The sequence below is a fragment of the Sinocyclocheilus rhinocerous genome, unplaced genomic scaffold (genome assembly GCF_001515625.1).
Source record: "Sinocyclocheilus rhinocerous isolate Xijiao unplaced genomic scaffold, SAMN03320098_v1.1 scaffold831, whole genome shotgun sequence".
NCBI lineage: Eukaryota > Metazoa > Chordata > Actinopteri > Cypriniformes > Cyprinidae > Sinocyclocheilus > Sinocyclocheilus rhinocerous.
In genome coordinates this window covers 104,833-126,868 of record NW_015641020.1, presented here as the reverse complement: position 1 = coordinate 126,868, position 22,036 = coordinate 104,833, and the positions used below count along the sequence as shown (strand labels likewise).

General features: G+C 36.8%; 3 protein-coding genes across 5 annotated transcripts in view; 1 reads left to right on the top strand and 2 right to left on the bottom strand.

The window, feature by feature from the left end:
* LOC107753920 (sushi, von Willebrand factor type A, EGF and pentraxin domain-containing protein 1-like) overlaps positions 1 to 22,036 on the top strand; it is a 100,338-nt gene that overhangs the window by 74,769 nt on the left and 3,533 nt on the right. Inside the window, exons 40-50 of one of the 2 annotated variants that reach the window (XM_016570197.1) lie at positions 113 to 268; positions 1,438 to 1,501; positions 1,618 to 1,791; positions 1,934 to 2,110; positions 2,442 to 2,636; positions 3,866 to 4,036; positions 5,372 to 5,467; positions 5,872 to 5,967; positions 7,070 to 7,163; positions 9,272 to 9,282; positions 19,838 to 19,842. In XM_016570197.1, coding sequence (XP_016425683.1) covers positions 113 to 268; positions 1,438 to 1,501; positions 1,618 to 1,791; positions 1,934 to 2,110; positions 2,442 to 2,636; positions 3,866 to 4,036; positions 5,372 to 5,467; positions 5,872 to 5,967; positions 7,070 to 7,163; positions 9,272 to 9,278 — 1,230 coding nt within the window. In that variant the 3' untranslated portion in view covers positions 9,279 to 9,282; positions 19,838 to 19,842. Of the gene's footprint in view, positions 1 to 112; positions 269 to 1,437; positions 1,502 to 1,617; positions 1,792 to 1,933; positions 2,111 to 2,441; positions 2,637 to 3,865; positions 4,037 to 5,371; positions 5,468 to 5,871; positions 5,968 to 7,069; positions 7,164 to 9,099; positions 9,451 to 19,837; positions 19,843 to 22,036 lie in introns of those variants that run through there. The other variant, XM_016570196.1, reaches the window with a different exon arrangement.
* On the bottom strand, positions 9,614 to 16,423 carry LOC107753923 (thioredoxin-like). The gene is made up of 5 exons (XM_016570202.1): positions 16,286 to 16,423; positions 12,712 to 12,816; positions 11,731 to 11,796; positions 10,785 to 10,850; positions 9,614 to 9,836 (listed from the first exon to the last, which is right to left on the bottom strand). The coding sequence occupies exons 1-5, from the start codon at positions 16,307 to 16,309 to the stop codon at positions 9,774 to 9,776; spliced, it is 324 nt and encodes a 107-aa protein (XP_016425688.1). The 5' UTR covers positions 16,310 to 16,423; the 3' UTR covers positions 9,614 to 9,773.
* Positions 18,114 to 21,999, bottom strand: LOC107753921 (prostaglandin reductase 1-like). Of its 2 annotated transcripts, XM_016570198.1 has the most exons (9): positions 21,774 to 21,999; positions 20,349 to 20,505; positions 20,224 to 20,269; positions 20,078 to 20,137; positions 19,385 to 19,567; positions 18,889 to 19,162; positions 18,691 to 18,796; positions 18,397 to 18,515; positions 18,114 to 18,224 (listed from the first exon to the last, which is right to left on the bottom strand). In XM_016570198.1, the coding sequence occupies exons 2-9, from the start codon at positions 20,452 to 20,454 to the stop codon at positions 18,114 to 18,116; spliced, it is 1,005 nt and encodes a 334-aa protein (XP_016425684.1). In that variant the 5' UTR covers positions 20,455 to 20,505; positions 21,774 to 21,999. The 2 variants fall into 2 exon arrangements, with proteins under 2 accessions (XP_016425684.1, XP_016425686.1); XM_016570200.1 differs by lacking the exon at positions 21,774 to 21,999 and having other exon boundaries at positions 20,078 to 20,140; positions 20,231 to 20,269; positions 20,349 to 20,374.

Here is a 22,036-nt window from a genome sequence, read left to right as displayed (position 1 = left end):
AGTGATATGTCAAGATGATCGTTTTGTGTGGACACTCCTTGCTTCATTTGGTGATAATTTTGTCATTTTCTAATGATGTCTCAGGATGTTATTTCCCTTTTATTTGATCCAGGTCTCTGGCAAATGGTCTCCACCTTTCTCTTCCAAGTCTTGTGTGCCTGTTATTTGTGAGAAACCTCTCCCCATTCTCAATGGCTTGGTTGAGGGCAAGAGCTACAATTATCGAGATATTATTAGCTATACTTGTCTACCAGGATTTGAACTACAGGTACATTATTTTTATTCATCCATTTTTCAAATGGCTTGTCCTATGTTAGGTCGCAGGGATGCTACAGCCTATCCCAGTGTCTCAGGTCGTAGGCAGGGAAAACCCTGAAGAAATGACCAGTTCATCACAGGCATCAGACTAGGGCTGTGCAATTAATCGAAAAACAGCTTTGATTTAGATTTTGACCTCCAACGATTATGAAAATACAATAATCGAGATAAAACGATTATTGCGCCCCATTCCGCCCCCTTTTCCAGCACTGCGCTTTCGTTCCTCCATAAAAGCCCAATTTCACGTGCAAATCAGTAAAATCATGTAACGTGACTTTTGTAAAATGGGACGTGCTTGATTTATAGAAGTATATTTATTCATGTTTTTAAAAGCGTGAAAGAGAACTTGCGCTGCTCCTCAGGAAGATATATGCGCTCAGAGACGGAACACAACACGGACATGTGAAGTCATCTTTTAGCTCAAGGTGCGCGCCTAAACGGTCAAATACACGCAAAAATGTGGCGCTTAGTGATTATTCATGTATACCTTCATCGGTCATGTAATAAATGAACATAAAGAGTTGAGAATGAAAATACGCGTGTAACGGTAAATTGGATCCGTGCGGCTCTTAAAGTGACTGTAAACTGCTTGAGACCTTGCATAAAAAACATTAAAGCACAGTTTGTTTCATTTGTATCTTCTTTATTCTATTGTATTTGTCCTTTGCTTTTTTATTACTGACAGTTTAATTATTTTCAATAATTTTGAGGACTTTTTGTTTGTTTGTTTGAAATTCCGCTGGTCTCTACAATGTAGATGTCATAGCAACTTTATTTACAGGAAATATATATTTGATATGTATCACTATCTTTAAATTAATCACTCATATAAAGTTTTGGTCATATGGCCCCCTCATAATCGTGTTAAATAATCGTGATTACAATATTGGCCAAAATAATCGTGATTATGATTTTTGCCATAATCGAGCAGCCCTACATCAGACCTTATGTAGTTAAAGCAAATTAATTCAGTGTCAACAAAGCTTAAGTTATTTTCCAATGAAACAGCATGAAAGTGAAGGAATATAAACTAATGCCATATTCCCCCCAAATCATTGCCCCAATAAATAAAGCAAAACCAAGAGAATGAATGATGTATTCTTATTTCTTGTCATCCAGGGTGATTCTGTTCAGACATGTCAAGGTGATAAAACCTGGAGTGGAACTCAGCCAGTGTGTGCTGGTAAGACTTTTCACAATGCAAAGCATGTTAAAGTAGTAAGAAAATGTATGTATTATTAATAATATTATTATCATTCTGTTTGATCTCTAAACTCATCTTTTGTCTCTTGTTTTTAGCTGTGTCATGTGGTCCTCCACCTGTGGTTCCCCATGCACTTACTGTGTCCAGTGGTCAGACATACCAAAGTATTGTGAGTTATATGTGTCATCCAGGGCTGAGTTTGGTTGGTTCACAGAACCTCACTTGTCAAGCAGATGGAAAATGGAGCTTACCTACACCATCATGTGAATGTAAGAATAGATAAACGGTCACTCTTTAGCTTTTAAGTAACACCGTATAAATTCAGTCTTTCAGTGTTCCTCTATTTAACCTTTTTTATTATTTTCTCCTCCTTTCTCTTTTTCACAAATGTACATACACACAAATTCTCAGTTACAGGTGGCTGTGAGAGGATAACAGACTTACTGAATGGGAAGGTGCAGAAGCACAACCTGTCCAGCGGACATGCTCTTGAGTTTCACTGTGACAAAGGCTACACACTGCAGGGAGAGTCTCTCATCATGTGTGTGGGAAACGGCTCCTGGAGTTCACCTTTCCCTGTCTGTATACGTATGTAAAGCACTATGGTTTTTAGCAATACACTGTTTGTTCATTGACTTATTGATGTTTTTAGTTCACAAGATTTTGCAAAACAGATCATTTTGGATAAGTAATTTCACAACCAAATTGGTAAAAGACTTTTGTTAGGCCTTATCAATGAGAGCATTGCAGAATACCTGTTTTTCCAACAAGGAACACACAAACTTAACGTCACATTTCTAAGAACTAATTACTTCATTGTTGATCTGATTTTTTTTTTGTTAGTCAGCAAAGCCATTCACAATATCAGATAAAATCGCTTTAAGATACAGTACATGACTCAAATCTTATCCCCCCACAGCCAAATCATGCCCCTCTCCTCCTGACTGGACTGGAGGTAGTGTCAACGCTACTCAGATGGTTTTCCTGGTAGGCCAGTCGGTATCAGTCAGTTGTCCTAAAGGTCAGCGGGTCAAAGGTAACCAGGGAAAAAGTATCGCCACCTTAACTTGCAGGAGTGATCAGACCTGGGCCCCCATCAGTGCAGTGTGTGAGAGTGAGTACAAACATTCGTTATTTCCAACTTTACTGTATTTTTCAGTGGCTTTACATGATAAAAAAAAAATTCATGTTAATATATGATTTTATAGCCCCAAAAGCATTTTGCACCAAAATGTCAGGAGAATTTATTCCCAAGTTAATTTCAGATTGTTTTTGGCATCTTCACCTTCATCATCAGTACAGAGAGAATATCTATAATACATTTTCTTTGTCTTTGGGTCATATTTCAAAGCATATTTTAGCTTCTCTCTTCTGCACTTCTCTATCCCATGTATCCTATGTCGTTCTACTAAACCTCATACAGTACACACAACTTGCATATAAACAAAATAGAAAGCAAATTGACTTCCTGATTTGGTGAGCTGGAAATTTGTTAAGTTGTAGTAGGTTAAGACACTCTGGACTTTGAGCCTATGCACTTCCACTACATGTAATCGTTCTGACTCAAGCACAGCTGCTGATTACAGCAGCTTGAGGAGTAAGTTTGACCAATATCTTTTGTTCCTCATTCAGGCTGCAGCATCACAATTAGTGCTGCTTTTCTTATTGCATGGTATCTCTATAATACACTATCTGTGTTTTGTTGGAAACTTCCACTTGTATTTTCTTCTGTCCGTGTTACTTCTGCATGTTATCATTCAAAATATTAGAAGCCTGCTCTCTCATAGTTAGTTAATTCTCCTTTGTTGTGTTGTATAATCTGTGATATTTTGATCCTTGGGCATTTTGCATGATAGCTCCGCAGTATGATATGCGTAGTTTTACATTTATGTGGTGGCATGTGTGCATATTTATTGACTCCTTTTTATCTTTTACAAACTTTTCAACCCGTTCATCCGGTTATTTTTTTAAATCTGATCCTGTCAGTATGTGTATATATTCACTTTTCTCCCTGTGAGACACCTGCTGAATTTCACTCACTGCTTGTAACATTACTATTTTCAGATATGGGAGGATACTATAATATCATTTCTCAAATGTGTATTTCTCGTGCACCATCTCCTGTTTTGTTTGTATGTTCCTAACACTAATTAGATTTCCTGTTACACAAAAGTAATGTGGGAATTTTTTTTTAACTAAGATTGAAATGAGAGAGCATGAAAATGCCATTTCATAACCAATCTTGAAAGGCCCAAAGGCCTTTAGTTCTTCAATGGACTGCTCAGCCATGCGGAGTATCTTCCTTTCTAATTTACTGGTCCGGTCCATTTTAATCACACACAGGGGTGTCCTGCGGCCCACCAATGTACGTGGCAAATGGGGTAGTCCGTGGGGCAGTGTTCCAGTTTGGAGATGTGGTGGTGTACTCATGTTACGCAGGCTACACCATGGAGGGTTCTAGCAGGAGTGTGTGCTTGGAGAATGGCACTTGGACCCCACCCCCTACCTGCAAAGGTAGCACAAGGAACTGCCCTTAAATCCCACTTGGAGTTCTGACTTCAGCCTTTTTCTTCATCTTTTGCAAAATCTTGTGACTCCTTTTGACTGGTCTTGCACATTTACACATGTAAACACAAGCACTGAGCACTTTAGACAATGGTATTAGGCCACACTGCTAGTTGATGGCTTCAGATTAACTAGCCATATGTGCACATTTTTGTTCCATACCCTTTCTGTACAATATTGTAAATAGACCATATTTAAGGTGTTGACCTACGCTACCGTTCAAGTTTGGGGTCAGTAAGAATTTTGTATTTCATTGAAAAAAGTCTTATGCTTATAGGGCTGATTTTATTTGATTTCAAAATATAGTAAAACAGTAATGTTGCGAAATATTTTTGTATTTTCATTTTACATTTATAGCAGCCATTCAGTGTCACAGGATCCTTCAGAAATCATTCTAAAGATTTCAGTTTGGTGCTCGAGAAACATTTCTTATTATCAGTGTTGGAAATGGAAACGGTTGTGCTCCTTAATATTTTTTTGTGGAAACTGATGCAGTTTTTTCAGGATTCTTTGATGAATACTGTAGAAAGTTCAAAATAACAGAATTTGTTTGAAAAACATTTTTTGTAACATTGAAAAAGTTTTTACTGTCACTTTTTTTTTTTTTTACTGAGCCCAAACATTTGAACGGTAGTATAAGAAATAAGACTTTGCCTTCAATTATAGTACTGCCCCTCAAGCTCCTTATAAAATATAAAATATAATTTTATAATTAATTTCAATAATTTAACAATAATAGTTTTTATTATGTCATTAAGTTATAGTACTCTATAGTCCCTTACAAATAAACATTAGCGGAGTGTTCTCTTTGGGTGCTATGCAGCAATATGCAGCTAACAGTTACTTAATGTCAAAGATGTTATTTATTGCATATTTTAGCATAGCTAGAATGTTATATTAACCAATCCAGGACCAGAATTTGTTTTATAATAGCCATTGAACAAAATCATTGTCCCACAGAGATGATAGAGATGGGCTTTGGTGTGGATGCCACTCTTTTCAACAAGGCATGATTTTTTGGTTTTAATTTTTGGCATGTTTTAACATTGTACATTACATTCCAAGACACTTTCAGTCTCGGAGTCGTTGGCTTGTTTGGTTTGTGTGCTTGTGGAAACTAATTCTGATCAGTCCAATTTCCCACTGGTCTTAACGTCTAACAGCACTTCTTTGAATGCTGCATGTCTTTGTATGGTCATTTAGAATTCTGTTAGGACAATGATTGTACTGCTATTTGTTGTGATTGTGTCTGTTTCATCAATCATGTTTTGTGTGTTTGTACAGCTGTCTGTTGGCTCCAGTGCCAGAACGGAGGTGTGTGCCAAAGACCAAACACTTGCTCCTGTCCAGATGGATGGATGGGCCGATTTTGCGAGGAGCGTAAGTACACTCACAAACATGTGCGATAACAACAGCAGCACTCATAAACAGAGATTATTAATATTTCCAAATGACAGCAGTCCATTACTTAAGGCACCATTTCATAGATCAATAATAGCATGCATCACAATAGTTTCTTACAAAGTATTGCTCATTAACAATCACCCCACACACAAAGCTGCATTTCTCTCTGTGGCTTCCAAACTGTTGGGTGTGGTGCCTATACATGCATGAATGTTTGGGAAATAGAAAGAGACCAAGAGGTTTAAACAACATTTTGTCTCATACTGAAGTTGAAAAATTGGTTTTAAAAAGCTGACTTAACACAGATTATTCTGATTATTCCTACGTCTCTTCAACCCAAATGTCACACAGTTTCATACTGCATGTGCTTTTTCCTGCAGCGATCTGCATCCTACCATGTCTCAATGGAGGACGCTGCGTAGCTCCATACCAGTGTGAATGCCCAACAGGATGGACAGGCACACGCTGCCATAATGGTAAGAGTGAGTGTTTGTGTATGATGACTTGTGATAGTCATCAAGAAAATTTATTACATAAATGATGTTTAGTAGCAGAACTAGGTAACAAGTCAGTGCAGCCTCTAACGAGTGAGTAATTAAATAACAAATCTACAACACTGAGGAAGTAGGAACCATCAGCTGCTTTATTCAGTCCTGACAAGCTGAGATGAATGAAACATCTGAAATTAGTGATAACCTCACAGCATTTAATTATAGCCGATTTATTAAGTCAAGCGAACATCTGCCATTTAAGCTATCTATAATCTTGGAGGTTAGTATAAGTCTTAGTTCAACTATAAAAGGTGCTATTTAGGGAAATATCTCTCACCAGACATCATGCTAAACAAATTAAATTTTACAGTTTAAAAGTAGGGTGGAGTGCAGGGGAGTGAAGTGATTAGAGTGATTACAGACAGAAGGTCATTTTTAACCAAAAAAAGTTACGGACTGCAGCTTTAAGTAAACTGCAAAACATCTAACAGGTGAATAAAAATTATGAATTTCAATGAAATATTGAATGACTTGTAAAGAACAAGAACTCATTTACAATACCACACACACGGACCACCACCAGCAGGACTGTAAGTCCATGCATTTAATGGTCTCTAAAGCTGCAGTACCAAGACAAACAAACCTACAGTACTTGCTGAGTTGCTCAGATACATTAAAGCAAACTTGATTTGCTTTTGCAGACTCAAGTACAGTATTTACTATATGTTACCTGCAGTGTTTGGTCTACAGGTTTTACTGATTACTTGCTGGTTTTCATTCTGCGGTTGTGTTCAGACTCTTTGTGTTTTATCGGTCTTGACCAGTGTTGATTCATACGAGGTGTCTGTCAGGACAAAGGTCTGTAGGGCAAAGAGGAATCCTGGAAATGCTTGATTCCTCTGAAATTACAAGGGGATAAATGTTCCCTTTTAAGAACCTTTCTGGTTGTGCTCCAAAACAGACTGTGTGAACGTATGTGTTAAAGAAAGAATGTGGTTCCTCTCCTTTTTTTTTTATTAGAAAGAGACAGTAAATATGCACTGAATTAGTGGTGAATGATTGGTTGATTTTTTTTATGTGTTCTTAGCGGTGTGTTCCATGCCCTGTTTGAATGGAGGCCGGTGTATCCGACCCAACAGGTGTCACTGCAGTCAAGGATGGGGAGGATATGACTGCTCTAGGTAAGCCACACACAAACTAGGTATATTTGACATGTTCATATTAACATATGGACATGTCATCAGAGGTCTCAGAAATCCTGCAACGATGTCCGTGCTCACTCAGTCAAGTCCGGACAGTTTAGGGCTCTCCAGAAGTCTTTTTCAGGTTCAGATAATAAATTACTAATAATAAATCACTCCGAGTCTTGTTTTAAGAGAGGTTTAAAGTTTAAACGCATCACCATATGAAATGGTTTCGCTTTATAAACCAAAAATATATATTTTAAAAAATAAGAGTATAGTCTTCACCCGAGGTGCGCCACAATTCTAATGAAAGCATTCCATTATATATGGAGGAGGCGAGTATAATATTTCTCTTCAACAAAATATTCAGCAAAGTATTCCCTTATTGGATACACAAAAATTAAGCTTAAAATTAACACACACCCTTTTCCTCTACAGTGGGTCTTGGGTTGCCATAGTTACGTCAGCTAAGCAGAGCTATTACACACACACATACACAGCCTCCAAAATATATGAGGTCGTCATTGTGATGTTTATCTAAACACAAACACAGGAAGCCTAACCTTTATCCTACTTACAGCTGCACAGTTCTTCAGGTTATAATAGCAACACCTTTTGAAAGCGTAAGTGAAGCACACGCACATATATAAGCATTTTCCATCTTAACAGTTGTCAACCAAAATATAGCGACACCTGTTAGCTATGTCGCTTTGACAGGATGTTCTCTAACAGGATGTCAGTTAAACTGCCTAGCTGCCTAGCCCCCCCCCCATGTTTCTATTCTTTGGAAACGGCGCTGACTTTTTGAAGTCTCAAAAGGTCAACCTCGCCTGCCAAAGTTCTCATTTCCAAGTCAAAATCATTAATTTCAATGAATTGTTTCACCCGTTTCATTAATCGCTTATATACGCTCACGTTGACGAATTAACTGAATCAGATCTTTAGCGGTGGTGATGAGATCCTTCTTCTCTTGGTCTCTGTCGTCTCCTGTCTCTTCGCTCCATCTTATTCTTCTTTTTGGCGGCCTTGTCGTATCTTCGCTGTAAGGACTCTACAAGCAGATCATCGAAAGGAATTTCCAGTTCACATGTTTCATTCAGATTCCAAATGTGTGGGGATTGGCCAGAAGATTGAACATTACTCGTTGAATTATTTAATACAACAATGTGCATACATCACATGAAATAGAAAATTTTGAAACATTTCACAGTCCTCAACAGATTGTCAGCGTATTGTACAAGAAACACTAAATTACTCAGCTGGGGAGATTGTTGTTGATTGTAAAAGACGAGTAGTGAAACTATTGGGAAATAAAAATGAGAACCAGCCTTCTCTGAACTCTGCTGTGTCAGTATGTGAATTCATGCCTCAGACACGCCTAGTTTCATAATGGCACATCTCTTACAGTAAACACATTTCCCAGGGCACTGCAGTTTGTTTCAATCCAATCTCTGAGATGGCACAAGGATAGGAAATAGATACTGCTGCGGCCATTTCTATTGCGATTCATTCTTTTAAGTAATTTGCTTCTTTCCCATTTGTTTTTCACTGATTCAGTACCAATGTCAAGATTTTATTGAGCAAATACGGTCTCTCAGTAAAGTACTATTGATCTGACAGTTTTACTAAAAGCATTTCCAGCTAGTCAGCTTGATATCTGCATCCCTCAGCTAATTACATGCTGCAGCCTTCATTGCCGGTTAGAGCGATTCACAATTAGATTTACTGGACACTTGGTCGATTTAAGAATCAAATGAGCTTATACATTTTCATTGTCCGTCTGTCTGAACTGTACAAGCAAAATACACCAATGCCTCAAGAAAGTACTATCATAAATGTTTGAATTTTATTTAGTTATGGTGGTAATATTTGGATCAAAAAGGATATTTAATGGTCTTCAGCTGATCTTTGATTATTAATTATTGTCTTTCAGAAAAAGAAGATCTGGATACTTATATTTTTAATGTGCCACACTACAAGAGTTTAAGTCCGAATGTGTTGGAACAAGATGGCTTAATATCAGAATTTTGTATACAACACATTTTCTCTTTCCCTCAGAAAGTTCCAAGTGGTTTTGTAAATTAAAGCTGTATTTTTTCATGTAGAAAATGAAACAGTATTAAATATATGCTGCTGCTATATTACATGAACTTTTACGATGTGTAAAAATGTTGATGTGATTGTCCAGTGTACATGTATATAAACTATTCTTTTCATGTTTTTATTAAAACAGAAAACACTACTATATGAAAACCAACTGTAATTCTCATTCATAGTTAATTATGACGCATTTTCAATTAAACTTTCAGTTTGTTATACTTGCCTGTCTCATATGACTAATAAACATTTGACCTGAACAATTTGATACAACCAGTACAATACAAGAATTTTGTAAAAGTCAACTTTTCATTTCCTTTAAAGTTTTTATTTCATACAAACATAAAATGCCATTATATCATAGGATATAAATGTAGCAGATAAAATTAGAATGAGTTAGAGGTTGAGAATGATGTTTCTGTACTAGACTCTAGAGATTTCTGACATCAAGATCAGAAAACAAAATCTGCGTATACTACTAATTACAGTGGTTGGTTTGTGTGTTTTTCTTCATTTATGCATACTGATCTTCTCCTCCAGGTTAGATTGATTTGATCCAGAAAATTCATCAATCTGAAAAACAATTGTTGAATCAGTTACAGCACAACAGGTTAAAGGGTTAGTTCACCCAAAAATGAAAATTAGCCCATAAATTACTCACCCTCAAGTCATCCTAGGTGTATATGACTTTCTTCTTTCAGACGAATCCAGTCGGAGTTATATTAAAAATTGTCTTTGATCTTTCAAGCTGTTTCATGGCACTCAGCGGGTGTTGCATGCTTCAGTCCAAAACAAGTTAAATAAAAAGCGCCCATCCATAAAAAAAAAGTGTCTCACACGGCTCCGTGGGGTGAACAAAGGCCTTCTGTAGCGAATCGATGCGTTTTTGTAAGAAAAATATCCATATTCAAAACGTAATAATCACTTTAATCTAGCTTGCGCCAACAGTTGTACACCGAAGCAGCTCTGGGCTGATACTCGTTTTGTACTTCTAATTAGTGACCATTGTTTTGTTTTGATCTCTCTGCTGCGTTTCCGCGTGCGTCACTTCGGAGCAGTGCATGCGCAAAGCCGACCTCCATACGTCATCCGCCCGGAACTGCTTCCAGTGTACAACAGTGAGCGCAAGCTAGATTAAAGTGATTATTACGTTTTGAATATGGATATTTTTCTTACAAAAACTCATCGATTCGCTACAGAAGGCCTTTGTTCACCCCACGGAGCCATGTGAGACACTTTTTTTATGGATGGGCGCTTTTTATTTAACTTGTTTTGGACTGAAGCATGCAACACCCGCTGAGTGCCATGAAACAGCTTGAAAGATCAAAGACAATTTTTAATATAACTCGGACTGGATTCGTCTGAAAGAAGAAAGTCATATACACCTAGGATGACTTGAGGGTGAGCAAATTTATGGGCTAATTTTCATTTTTGGGTGAACTAACCCTTTAAACTGCCAAAAAGAGCTAATAAAAAATAGTTCCTCAGAAGATCATGGAAATAGGACAAAAGATGGTTTACCTTCTTTCCATTCTTGTAGAAATGGAATGTTGGCATACATTTGATTTCACAGAAAGTGGCCACATCCTAGACAAGAGAAAGAGGGAGTGGAGATCAGGTCTGATTAGGTTTAGTCTGCGGTGGGATGATAAACATATTTAATAGTGTCTTTTCATTTTGCTTAGCCAGTCTGAGCACTTTTGTAAGAGAGGGCTGAAATTACATCCATGATAGGACTCGAAGGCTGTCGAAATTTAAAAATCCCTGATATATTTAGAAAAATAATTAGTTTCATATTCATTTCATCTTAAATTATGTTTTGCACCATTCCTGAATTCAGTCACAAAAAGGTCCATTGGATATGTGCACCGTTACCAGAACCTTCAAACACTCTGCTCACATTTGCCATCCTTACCTTGCGATTTAAATGTCAGGCAAAAAGCATGACATTTCAACAAATCACAAACATGTATCAAGAATTCAGCTTTCAAACACACATGCGTCCCGTCCCCCATCTGCTTTGCAACACAGCATTGTAATAATAGCTAGTGTTTGTAACCATAACAACATGGGCAACCATCAGAACTGTCCCATTCTGGCACTGTCTCGATCTACCTCTGATAAAACTGAATGACCGCCAATATCCTTTCTGAGCGCTATCCCGTGAATCAAATAACACACTATCAGCAAGCCGATCAGGAGAACAGCAACCGGGTGTGCTGGGATGTTCCAATGTGTTTGGGTCACTTACAAAAGGTTAGGCTGTCTGTGAGTATCCAAATACATTATACTACACCAGACATCCTTGTCTATGGGAGGGAGATAGGGAGGCCATGTATTCAAATGAAAGTAACACAGTACAACCCAGATGGTGAATCTATGTAAAAGGGTGTTCTGCTCATTTGGCTCAGTAGTTTGTAGACTTTCGAGTGCATTCATAAGAGAAAAAAGACACCAGGTGACTAACCTGTGCATCATCCACATCCACCTTTAGAAACACGACATTTTTGTTCTCTTCTTTTTCAGACAGCGCCTGTGGAGGGGGAAAAAAGGCGGTAGTAAAAAGCAAACCACAAAGCTTGCAATCAAAGCACTTCCTTTGAACTTCATATTTTATTCATTCCGTTTCATCCGTTAAATTTGTATATGCTTTCTTTAATTGTCTAAACCAGGTACAAATTTATGTGTATTGACTGAAAGTAAAAGTAAACAACCGGTTAATGATTTTTATGTATGTTACATACAGTCAAACCAAAAATTATTCAGACACCAGATATAATTTTTGGTATTTTTGTACTAGTGGGTGCAGGACACTATAGTTCATTTATGTAAGTGAGGATAGCAAAATAAACTGACATATTAGGCCTATACCCAAAAATTCGTCATACAGTGGACTACCAGTAAATTGATAAAAAAAATTGTTACCAAAAATTATTCACATTTTGACCTGACCATGTTTTGCTTAAGTGTTATCTGACATCAAGTTCAAGATGAATTTGTTCTGACAGTTTAGCTCGGAGTTCTTGCCAGATTTTATTACCATTTTCTAAACTATAGCGAATAAACTGTGATAATGTGTGAAATGTTGAAGGTGTCTGAATACATTTTGGTTTGACTGTATGTGGCTGAGGTTCTTTTGTAATTTGGTTAGTTCTCAACCACACCAAAATCTCAAAATAAGGTACTGCCTTTAAGGAATAAATCAGCACTCTTTTGTCTTTTATCCCTCTCTTCTTTCTTTATCAGCACTGGCTCTCATTTACATTCTGTAAATGATTCATGCTTTAATTCTTAAGGAAGCTTTCCTGTTGGTTGCCCCGACAACACAGCACAACAACAGAGCCACTCCCGGTGATTCCGGAGGCCTCTATAGAATAAACATGACAGCTCCAGATGTCACTCTCAATCTCGGATGCGGCGACATATTCAGCAGTGCATGAATGCTCACTTTATAGAATGGAGCGATACTCTGGCAGGGCCCGCACCATGTGGCTGTGAAGTCCACCACTACCAACTTGTTCCCGGCATTTTTCAGAGCGTTGTCGAAGGCATTCTGCAGAGAGAGAGGGAGGAAAAGTTGATTCCATTTCCAAACTGGCATGACACATTCTTTCCTGCTGAGGTTTACTGAAATGGACGATGAGTCACAATGGCATGGTTTAAGCAGGGTGATTGGGACTTTCAAATATTTACAAAAGAGCCATAATTACGGTACCAGGAAGCTTACGGAGAAATGGGTGCAGGTTTTGCTTTCTATATGAGATATAAGCCTACTGGAAAATACAGCTCATATCCTTTTACTTTTCCTGAAATTACACTGAAGCAACACAAGCACTTACTACTTCATTGTAAATCAATATCTAATTGAACATTTTGATGGTGATGATACAAAAATGTGTACACGTATTTGTATTTTATTACAATCATTTAAACTTCTTTACGACTTTGTAAGTGTCATCATAAATCAGTTTAATGCAAATCATATTTGAATTGCATGCATATTAATGTTTAATACTCAGATTTGGCATGTCTAGAACCAAAACACTCAGAAGGACACTCCGTAGGACAGAAGATCACATCTCGTGTGAGTACTATCCTTCGATATCCGATTCTTCAACGAAGCATTCTTTCGAGTCTGATTTTTAATGAACCTGCTGACAAACAGGTCTGGAAGATTCGTTCATGAAACTGACTGAATCGATCTGAGCCGTGTGTCAAACACTCACTGACTGACACAACTTGGCTTTGACTGACTTACGATTCAAACGTTTAAAAAAATTAAAAAACAGCCAACTTAATTGTTTTTTATTGTTTACTGTGAATTACATTTAGATTTAAATTCTAGGTGAGGTGAAGTACGGCTGAAATAAACGCAAGAAATTATTTTAAAAAACACCCTTATTAATAGAACCGAAAACCCGTAATGAATAGTCTACAGTAGCTATATGTGGCTTTACTGGAATGTTTCAGAGCATTTAGAGTAGTACACCGGGGTATCAAAAACAGAGAGATTACATGACAAAATAAAGAATCACTGAATCAGCTGTAAAAATGAACTCTTGGAAATAACCGATTAGTGTCAGATCTCCCACGACAGTAGAGGTGTTTACACACGCGGGCACTTTCTAAATAACAACCAAGTATTAAATCATAAGTTTTATGTCCTGTTTAAAAAGTAGGCTAAATGAGAACAAATGCACTTCTCGTTCCCTACTCTCCATTACTGTAGGCTGCATGCTTTGGGGTTCTGTAGAATAGAAAGAAACCACTACATGTTCTTGTGTAAACATTTCCGCCCACACCCGTTCCGCAAGCAAAAAATACATGCGGCTTCTTAGCTTAAATATTTTTATCTACATAAAAACTTTTTTATTATAGTTACTAACTTACTCGAATAAGATTTTTAATAGACATCAGAAGTCAAACAAAATTACCTATAAAGAGTTACAAAGTTAAGGTAGCAGCTAAACGACAATATATAGTGTGTGTGTGTGTGACTGCACTTGTTAAAATTACAAATGACTTGTTCTTGCATCAGACCAAGACCATCAGATCATCTCATTTCTAGTTTTACTTGATCTTAGTGCTGCGTTCGACACTATAGATCATGACATACTCATGGATCGATTACAAAACTATACAGGTATTCAAGGGCAGGCTTTAAGATGGTTTAGATCCTACCTGTCCGATCGCTACCACTTTGTTCATTTAAATGGGGAGTCATCTCAATTATCACCAGTAAAATATGGAGTGCCACAATGATCTGTCCTAGATCCTCTGCTATTTTCAATATACATGTTTCCCCTTGGTAATATTAGAAAATACGGGATTAGTTTCCACAGTTATGCTGATGATACTCAACTATATATCTCAACAAGACCAGATGAAACTTCTAAATTATCTAAGCTAACAGAGTGTGTTAAAATTTTTAAAGATTGGATGACCAATCATTTTCTCCTGATCGATTACAAAACTATACAGGTATTCAAGGGCAGGCTTTAAGATGGTTTAGATCCTACCTGTCCGATCGCTACCATTTTGTTCATTTAAATGGGGAGTCATCTCGATTATCACCAGTAAAATATGGAGTGCCACAAGGATCTGTCCTAGGTCCTCTGCTATTTTCGATATACATGTTGCCCCTTGGTAATATTATTAGAAAATACGGGATTAGTTTCCACTGTTATGCTGATGATACTCAACTATATATCTCAACAAGACCAGATGAAACTTCTAAATTATCTAAGCTAACAGAATGTGTTAAAAATTTAAAAGATTGGATGACCAATAATTTTCTCCTATTAAATTCGGATAAGACAGAGATATTACTTATTGGACCAAAAGACAGTACACAGAATCTCGTGGATTACAATTTGCAACTAGACGGATGTACTGTTACTTCCTCTACAGTCAAAAATCTGGGTGTTATATTAGATAGCAACTTGTCTTTTGAAAATCATATTTCCCATGTTACAAAAACAGCATTCTTCCATCTTAGAAACATTGCCAAGTTACGAAATATGTTACCTGTTTCTGATGCAGAAAAGCTAGTTCATGCATTCATGACCTCTAGACTGGACTATTGTAATGCACTGCTAGGTGGTTGTCCTGCATCTTCAATAAACAAGCTACAGGTAGTCCAAAATGCAGCGGCTAGAGTCCTTACCAGGTCAAGAAAATATGATCATATTACCCCAATTTTACAGTCTCTGCACTGGCTACCTATTAAGTTCCGTATCAGTTACAAAATATTATTACTTGCCTATAAGGCCCTTAATGGGTTAGCTCCTGCGTACCTAACTAGTCTTCTACCTCGCTACAATCCATCACGCTCCCTAAGGTCGCAAAACTCTGGACTTTTGGTAGTACCTAGGATAGCAAAGTCCACTAAAGGAGGTAGAGCTTTTTCGCATTTGGCTCCCAAACTCTGGAATAGCCTTCCTGATAATGTTCGGGGTTCAGACACACTCTCTCTGTTTAAATCTAGATTAAAGACACATCTCTTTGGCCAAGCATTCAAATAATGCATCTCATAATCTTGTTATATCTGATCAAATGCACATTATTAGCTTTGGTTAAACAAATACATTTTGCTTGGTTGGAACAGCAGCTACGCTAATTATGTCTCTATTTGTTTGACATCCCGTGGTAACTAGGATTTACACATGCTTCAGTCTGGATCCAGAACACCTGAGAAGAGATGATGCCAACCCCTCAGAGGACCTCAGATGATGCCAACCCTGAAACAACATACAGAACTACCACATTTTGCTATAAGTTTGATTGCATCATATAATAATTGTTGTTAATAGTGTTCATCGTCTGTTTGATTACGTCTTTAATTGATTTTTCCGTACATTTCTGCCATATGTACATTAACTGACAGTCACTACTGATAAGATACTACTAAATATTGTAGGAACTTAATTTGCTGTAAAGTTGCTTTGCAACGATTTGTATCGTGAAAAGCGCTATACAAATAAACTTGAATTGAATTGAAAAGATTGGCATTGTGCTCCTACCTTATCCTCAATTACGATAACCATTTTGATGTCTTGTCTTCAACTGGACTGACTGTAAGTCTGAAAGCTCCTGCTTCATACAGTCAGAGTAGCAGCGTGCATCATTAGCGCCTGTCACGTAGCCCCGCCTTCAATGAACACAACGATCCAATCATGGAATTATGAGGTCCTGTAACCCCGCCTACCACTGCACCCTACAAATAAATTATAATCAGCTGAAATAGTTCAGTACGTACGTTTTGCGCAGCTTGTGGCATACATATTTAAATTGTAACCTCTATAAGGAGTGAAACATGTTAATTTATCTTGAAAAACAATCATTAATCCTGGTTTTGCTATGAGCAAGTCAGAATGACTTGACAGATTCCGGGTTTACTGTACGCGAAGTGACGTCACCGAGAGTAGTGGTGTTTGCTAAACTAGTATAAAAAAAGTAGTTTGTATGCACACAGTACACACATTCTTGCACATATATAGTGCATCAAATAGTAAACATAGAACATTCAATGCTTTTAGATCTCATAAATCTCAGAATAAAACTGCATGTACATGTATATGTATGTATGTATGAATGAAAGCAGCTGACATGTTCTCAAAACTAACACTAATCACTAATCTTACTTAATGAGAAAATAGCTTAGGTAATACAATCAGAGAGATTAAAAAAAACAAAAACAATTACAACAGCAATTGTTTCGAACTATTACACAAAAAATCAAAATGAAGCTCTTTTGGATTTTTTTTGGTCACACTATTATACAGAATCACCGTGACTCATACCCATCTTCTGCTTCTGTGTATTAATTGTTAAATAAGCCAGTCCTTAAGACAACACAACCTATTTTAATATCCTTATCTTGAAAGCACGTCTGTACTTAATAACAGCACTTAATTTAGATACAGTCCTTAATAAAATGTTCTCTTGAATTCATGTCCTGTTGTTGTTTAACTGTCCTCTAGTGGCTGTAAAATGCGATCATCAACTTACTGTTTTTTACTCAACGTTAATGTACTTTATTTTTCTGTAAAAATGTAGCATTCGATTTACATTCTTTTGTGCCAACAGTCAGTTCCAATGAAATTCACTAATCTAAGAAGACATGTCTGCTCATGAACATATTTTACTTTTTGTGTCTGCTTCGCAACCTTCAAGTAATGAGACACCTAGAATCATGAAATATTTCATACAAATCAGTATGTACAGTGCATTTAGAGATTTCGCCTCAATAACAAGGGCATATAAATGTGTTATGAAATTTGTCTGGTTACACAGTTTAATGATAACTTTTTGAATCATGTGAAGAGTAAACTAAATATCTGCATGTTGGAGATGTGACATATCAGCTGACATGTTCTGAATCATATCTTGCATCATAATCCCAATCCCCCCTCTTCTTCTTCTTTGGCCATTTAAGCAGATTCTATGTATTTCTTTAGAACTGTTTGTGGCGTAGCAATGAAATCTTTTTGCTGTTTAAATTTGTTTAAATTCCAGAGTCCAGAAGGGGAAAAATTGCAGAAATAATGAACATTAATAATCAAACATGGAAAATATGACCATATACAACGTAAATATGAGGCTTTACATGGCTTTATTTGTAAACATATTGCAGTGAAAGACAGTTAAAATAGTGACACTTCTTGTAACATAGTTACCATTACCAAAAAAAAAACTTAGTGGACAAGTATGAGATTAATTTTGTTCCCTGGACCTTTTAGACACAAACAGACTTCACTAGGTTATCTGTCTACACATATTCAAGTTAACCAAATGTGTCATAGTGTATTTTATGTAAAAAAAAACAACAGATGGATTTCTAAGCATGCTTCAGACTTTAACAATAGCTTTCCCAAGTCCATCGCCCTTCAGCATCCTTATGAAGACAGCTGGCATGTTCTCAAAGCCAACAGTGACCACTTCCTTTGCCTTCAGTTTGCCCTTCAGGAAAATAATTCAATGTATCTACATACCATTTCCCATTCTCATTCACAGACTGGTGCTGTTATATGCTGTGTAATATCTAATGAAGGGTTTAACTATAGGTGTGACGATCAAGTTCATTCCATTTCACTAATTGAAAGCAGAATGATTAATTTCTAAAGCTGTTTACCTCTTTCATCCATTTAAGCATTCTCTTGACAGATTCTTCATCTTTGTGTTGCCAAGAGCTCACCATAAATCCTTCTATCTTCAGTTGTCGTGTAATTATTTCATGGTGAGGATAAGGACCTATGAGACAGCACAAACAAATCGAATATTACATTGCTTAGCTTTTTCATATCCTATACCGTCCTCTGGTGGTTGTAATGTGTAACAATTTAAAAGCGTCGATTTTTTTTTTCTGTAGGCCTAATCTCTTCTAATATTAAAATGTGAAAAGGGGGTCAGCAGAAATGAGACGTACACATCTGTGGTGTTGTGTCATTGTAAGTGGCTATTGCACCGCAGACAGCGATACGACCTCCAGGCTTCATGTTTTTGAGTGCTGCGGTAAAGAAGGGCCCTCCCACCTAAAGAACATTCAATAAAAAAAGCTTAATAAGATTTGTTAACAAGTAGCATACTGTATTTGAGACAAAAATACACATATACTGTTAATTACACTCTCAAAGTAGCAGTCATATCCTTCAGGTGAAGCGTTCTTCAGTGCTTCCTCCAGTGAGGGGACAGTCTTGTAGTTGAAGGCCTGGTCAAAGCCCAACTCTTTCAGGTATGCCACCTTGTCATCACCTCCTGCTGATCCCACAACCTTGCAGCCTTTAATCTTGCAGATTTGCCCCACCATCGCACCTACAGCACCTGCTGCTGCACTCACCAGAATCGTCTCACCAGACTGTATCTTACACACCTCTTCCAGGCCATACAGACCAGTTAAACTAGAGGATAAGAAGGACGGGATTTACAAAAAAATACCTGATATTTTAATTAAAAGTACAAAAGAATTGCCTAACGATTCTGAATAAAGTGTTGGTTTTGTGTGGTGGCTATTGAGATTCAAAGAATAAAAAAGACAGCATGATCATGAGACTTTATTTTCTTTCAGTCTATGTGTCACTGCCATCTTTTGAATCAGTTTTTAGCAGTCATGATTACATTACCCAGGCATCCCCAAGGAACCAAGAGCCAGGGACATTGAAATATCACTGGGCCATTCAGATACTATCCGGGTCATGATGGGCCGGGCTGGACCCTTCGCTGTGATTACAGAGTGTGTCCTCCATCCACAGTTAGCAACCACGTAACATCCCTCGGGAAATGCTGGGTCCTTGCTCTTCACTACCCTGCCAGACAATAAGTTAAGATATTTATATGGTGATATGAATTGTTTTTGTTTATGAACAGACCTGTTTCCTCACTTGAATGCAACTTTGTGGTTTAAATTACTAATGCAATAGCTAAATATGCAAATTGTCTAAAAAGTCTATACAGTTTTTCTATTTAAACTGTGTGTTTCTCTGTTGCTCAAGATGTTTTTCCACAAGTGGAAGTGTCTTCATCAGTTGATGCAACTAAAACCACATTGATGAGTGGCTGAACCGCTTGAGCAACAGATCCAGTTGCCTAGACATTTTCTGATATCATATTAGTATATATCAAATTATTCAACATTTTATGATTACTTGGATAAGATTTCTTTCCCTTTTCAACACTGAACATGTTTTTTGTTTTTGTTTCTGTAAACGCTCTGTATAACTGAAATGAATCTACTGTATATGACTAACAAAAAGTGTAAATAAGATGTAACAATATACTGTACATTACAATATACATAGGAATAATTGTTTCCTTACTTTGCAAGCTGAGTTCCATATTGCACATCCCCCTCTTTTATCCACATTTTACTCAGAGATCTACAGAAACAACAGGAGGCATTTAAAATATTGGCTAGAAACACCACATAGTATAGAATTACAATTAAGACTATAGACACCTTTACTTCATATATGGATCAAGACTTAAATAGACTGCCTCCACAAGCACATCTGAAGCAAAAGTGATTATGATACATCAGTGAGGCATAGCACAGGTATACAAAGAGTCAAATATATGAATCGTCCATACCTCCATCTTGAAGCTCTGGCAGAACTTCTTCTTTCAGTTCAAAGTTGCTTTCCTTAGGAAAGCCATCAAAGTGTTTTTTAAGGATCCACGTCTTTGCCTTAACCATGATTATATGTCAGATGCTGCACAGGCAGAGTTCTTCAAACTTGAAGTTGTTCTGAGAGAGAGCACAGTGCTTTCTTTTATTGTAGTGATGACAATGAACACTCTTACATAACAAAACGTCTTTATTGACAATAAATGACGTTGCAAATTCTTGTAACCTCTATACTGACATTAATGAAGTACTGTATGTCTCACCTGAGTACACTGAATATTGTTTACCTGGGACTTTCGATATTTAAATTGTTTTATCTGCATTAAATATTAATAACAAAACATTTGTCCTTAATGTTTTAAACAACCGTCTAGGAGAAGAGGTTTCACCCCAGGTACCCTGACACCGCACATTGTGGATGTAAGCAGGTGTGTTAGACAAGTGAGATGTGATCTCAACTGGCTTTGTCATAAAATGTGCAGGGCTGAGGGTTCTCAATCCCAGGAGCTGTACAGTAAGCAGGGTTTATCTGCTATCCTGTGCAGATTTATTCTTAATGTTAAATGTCAGAATTTTCAGGATTGTTGTGAATTTCATACAACAGACATTCAAATATTGTGAATTTTAGAGTGAGTGGTAAACTTGAACATTGTTGGTTTGTGGATTAAAATTGATTTTATTTTCTTATTTGTTGCTAATTGTAGAAATATCAGAATAATTTTTAATGCACAGTCAGGATGACTTTGAAATTACCCACATAACCATGACATTGCATTCTATATGACAAGCAGCGTGATCCCACCTAGAAACCCAAATCAAAATCATTATTCCATATACCACTAAAATGAAATGTTATTCTAAAAATGTATTTGTATATATTCTTAATCAATGCAACACAAAAGCTACTACACATTTTGTCATGGATGAAATACATAAGTCTTTTCTTTGCCCCACACAAGAGATACTCCCGTCTCTCCTTTATTTGTAAACCTTCATTTTACAAAATAGTTCCTTCATAAATAGCCACAAGATGTCAGTATTCAGACAGATATTTGTGTTGTGTCGTTCATTGTACATTACCTCCAAACACCCAGTGCAGGTAGTAAAAATGCCAAGTTATTTTTAAGCTCATGTATTTATTTATCAAAATAACTTTCTTAGAAAACTTGTCTTTTTAGAAACTTCTTTTAGAAACCTATACAAATTGGCATTATTTGCCTGTCTGTATCAGTCTCTGACTCTCAGACTATATTGTGGAAAACTTGTGACCCTTATCAACAATGAAACCTAAACAGATTCCAAGGATAATGGATGAAATAATAGTTTTATTGAAAAGAAACCTTATAACCATGCTTATCAAATTGTATGAGTTGCATTAAAAATCTTACACACTGTCCAAAGAATGTTAATTATCTATATGCTGTTGTTCATGTGGTTCATCTACAGTAGTTCATGATGACTCAGCATATCCTCCTGAAAAATAAGTTGTTTTTTTCCATGACATAATTTACAAATGCTGAATAATGTTGAGCAACAGACTTAATAGACCTATGTTAATCTTTTGGGATCAAAATTTCCTTCATGTTTCTAATATTAGAAAAAAGTATAATTTTATTCCTGCTTTGTGCATATCTGTTCTAGAGAACTTGGC